Source organism: Salvia splendens, chromosome 20, assembly GCF_004379255.2.
Source record: "Salvia splendens isolate huo1 chromosome 20, SspV2, whole genome shotgun sequence".
Classification (NCBI taxonomy): domain Eukaryota; kingdom Viridiplantae; phylum Streptophyta; class Magnoliopsida; order Lamiales; family Lamiaceae; genus Salvia; species Salvia splendens.
The window spans coordinates 24,031,282-24,034,959 of record NC_056051.1 but is presented as its reverse complement, the minus strand read 5'-3'; the positions used below and the strand labels follow the sequence as shown (position 1 = coordinate 24,034,959).

The 3,678-nt window shown below is 40.9% G+C and overlaps 1 protein-coding gene across 1 annotated transcript; it reads left to right on the top strand.

The window, feature by feature from the left end:
• The first annotated feature begins 483 nt into the window (after positions 1–483).
• On the top strand, positions 484–3,478 carry LOC121782867. The gene is made up of 2 exons (XM_042180844.1): positions 484–673; positions 1,198–3,478. Exon 2 carries the CDS (start codon positions 1,289–1,291, stop codon positions 3,062–3,064), a length of 1,776 nt encoding a protein of 591 aa, XP_042036778.1. The 5' UTR covers positions 484–673; positions 1,198–1,288; the 3' UTR covers positions 3,065–3,478.
• Positions 3,479–3,678: the final 200 nt, after the last annotated feature.

The following is a 3,678-nucleotide window of genomic DNA, read 5'->3' as shown; positions in this document are numbered from 1 at the left end:
TCTTGGAATTGAGGACATCTTGTAGTTGTCATTGACGATTTCCAAACTAGACGTAACTTTAACATCAACCAATTAGTTGCATTTTCTCATTTGTCCTTGATTATCATGTCATGCATGATGCATGCAATGCGTGCAACAAATATTTCATATACTAATAGATTTGCCAAACAACGACCACTTTAGATAAGTCATCAACCGAGTAGTAACTCATATTATCGAGTTGCCGGTTGGCTGTGAATTTGATAACCGATGTCCTACCAACGCATACTTCTTCGAAAATAGATTGATTCATGATGTTAATGCATTGTTTGCAATGAACGTACAAGTTTTTGTGTCTTCTTATTCTATTGATTTGAAGTAAAAGAAAACCAAACTATCTAAATAAGGAAAAAGAAGACCCTAAACTATTAGGTCAAAAGTGAATTAGGGCAAAGAATTGGAGTTTGTAAGCAAAGCAATAAATGTATTCATGAATTCCACACGGTTTCTCAACTCTCAACAATTCCACTCTCTCTCAACTCTCTACTCTCCTACCTTTCCTTCTCTTTCCGCTTCCTTTCTTCTTTCTTTGCCTCTGATATTCTTCTCTTTCACCACAGCCTCGTGATTTGTGTTGATTCCGATAGATTCAATTTTGTAGTCTGTGTTTTCTCTCCTCCAACAGCAAATATACGTAAGCATAAATTCAGTGCTAATTTGTATTTTTGTCCATTATTTTATTGTATTCTGCTTGTTCGGTGCATTGGCCGGAAAATCAGTGATGTGTATTTTTGTTTAGCTGTTCATTAATATTAGAGTAAAACATTTCAATCTTCTTTCATGAGTAGATTTGAAGTAGTTTCGAACTGGAAGAGAAACATTCAAGCTCCTTTTTTTTGATTAATTAGTGTAGGGTAAATTAAATTTGAAAGGAGAATAAAGATGAATTCAATAAAATTGTAGAACTACAAAAAGGAAATTCAGCTGGATGCTTCTTGTCTTCCTGAATAAAAGGAAATAAATACTGAATCAGTTAGTAATAACTGGCAATCAAATCATGCCTTTCTGGTTTTAGACTGTATTTCCTTTTTCTGTATTTAGAATTAGAGTTTTCCTATTAAATTAGCTTTGATATCTTGACTAGTAAAATATGGAGTGCAGTATTTGTTAGCTGTGCTGTGTATCTTTGCTGATTTGCTATTTGTTCCATTTTTACAGAAATATTCCATCTGTTGTTAGAGCTTTTACTTTGAAATCAAGAAACGGTCAATCGGATTTGTTTGGAAATTTTGGCTGTCTGGTGATAGAAATGGTCACACCATCATGGTTTCGTAGTCTGTGGACACCATTGAAGAAGAATGAGTTCCATACTGAAAAGGCGAAGATTGCAGTTTTGGCCTTTGAGGCTGCTAGCTTGATGACTAAACTGCTTCACCTGTGGCAATCAATGACTGATAAGCAGATTGCAAGGTTAAGAGAGGAGATAAATGACTCGTTGGGTATAAAGAAGCTTGTATCGGAGAGTGATGAGTATATTGGGAAGTTGATATGTGCGGAGATGATGGAAAATTTGGTGAACGTGGCAAGAGCATTGGCTAGGTTGTCCAAGAGATGCAACGATCCTCTGCTGAGAAGTTTTGAGCAGGCGTTTAACGATTTGATCAAGGGTGGCGCAGACACGTATGGCTGGCAGTTCTCGTGGAGGAAGATGGAAAGGAAAGTCAAGAAGATGGAGCGTTTTATAGTTGCAAATGCTAATTTGTATCAAGAGATGGAGACGCTCGCGGATCTTGAACAGGCGTTGAAGAGGATGAAGGGAAATGATAGCGTGGATAGCATTACCTTGGTTGAATACGAGAAGAAGATTGCGTGGAAGCGACAAGAGGTGAAGCATCTCAAGGAAAATTCTCTCTGGAGTCGGACTTATGACTATACCATTCTTCTGATGGCGAGATCTCTTTTTACTACGTATGGGAGGATTGGACATGTTTTTGGTGTTAACCACATTGCTGACATAGGGGCTAACTCGAGAGTTGTGGATAATTTTAATAACCGACATAGCCACTCAACTGCCTTCATGCAATCGTCTGTTTATCCATCCGAAAATTATGTTCCTAGAGGTTCTACGGGTACACAAAGAAAGTTCATATCTTCATCTGGCCCTCTCTTGAGAACGAACAACATGGGTAATTTCCACTCAGGTCCTCTTGGGAACTCAACGACTACATCTAGTTCGATCTCTGGAAAACATAATGGTGTTGGTGGTTACTATTCAGGCCCCTTATCAAGTTCAACAGCCAAACCCGGTCCTACTTCAAAGACGAGCAAGAGTTCTTTGCGAATGTGGCATTTCCGTGATAAATCTCACAAAGCTGAGAAAATCTCTCAGCGAAAACCGAATGGAATGACCATGTCAGGACCGTTAACTGGCTCTGTTGTGGGTGGAAATGGTTTTTGGACGAGTAACGCCCATTTGATACCTGGTGATGCTCAATCGGGAGTTATGGATGGAAAGATTTACGGGAACTTGATCGATGGAAACCTCTCTGTAGTTGCATCAAAGAGCAAGCTGTTGAATCCACCTCCGGAAACTCTTGGTGCTTCGGCCCTAGCTCTTCACTATGCAAATCTCATCATATTCGTTGAGAAACTGGTAGCATCTCCTCACTTGATCGGAAATGATGCCAGAGACGATGTATACAATATGCTGCCAGCTAGCATCAGATCATCCCTCAGGGCTAAGCTGAAGCCTTTCGCAAAGAGCCTCAGTTCATCAGTTTACGACACAGCTCTTGCCAATGAATGGAACGATGCTATGTCAAAAACACTCGAATGGCTCGCCCCTCTCGCTCATAACATGATAAGATGGCAGTCGGAGAGAAGCTTTGAGCACCAGAGCTTGGTGTCTAGGACAAACATCCTTCTCGTCCAGACGCTCTACTTTGCGAATCAAGAAAAGACAGAAGCACAGATCACCGAGCTGCTCGTTGGTCTGAACTACATATGGAGATTCGGAAGAGAAATCACTGCCAAATCACTGGCAGAATGCGCCAGTGGCAGAACGTTCGATGAATATCAGGAGTGATATATTATCGCCTTCCCCATTTCTGTGTGTATATGTATATCATCATCCTTCACTATCTTGGGCGAAAGGAGCTCCTTTCAGTCATCAAGATTTGCAGACAGCGTTGTCCGAGTATTTTGGTGGCTGTGATGGTGAAGAACATCATAGGACGGAGTTTGAATCTGAGGTTGCACCGTGAAGGCCGTGGTTCCTGGATTCGTGGTAAATTGTACAGCCAATGTTGCCTCCTCCTCTCTTATGATCGTTGACAGCATGTTTATGTTAGAAAAATGAGGGTTTTGTTTCATCAAAGCTTCATCTCAAGTTTTATGTCTTCTTAAAAAAAAAGTTTGTACTGCTAGATTACACGAATGACTGAATAGTGCTTGCTGTTTGTCTCGAGATTTATAGCTACTATCATCACGAATTTCTGAATTTATAGCGCGTATAGAGCCGTCTCTCCCTCTTTCCCGCCATGAAGTGACGCCCGTATGGGCAACTCCTCCTACAACGACCCCTCCTACAACGCGGTCTTTTGGGCCGTGTTGCGGGGTGCCCTCGTAGAACTCTCTTCTCCGTGCTAAAATGTTAAAGTTGGACTGTGCAACTTCTCTGTGCAAGAATGGTCTCAGTAG

Excerpts from the sequence above, each read along its gene's own strand:
- LOC121782867 (XM_042180844.1), top strand. The coding sequence starts at position 1,289 with ATGGTCACACCATCATGGTTTCGTAGTCTGTGGACACCATTGAAGAAG.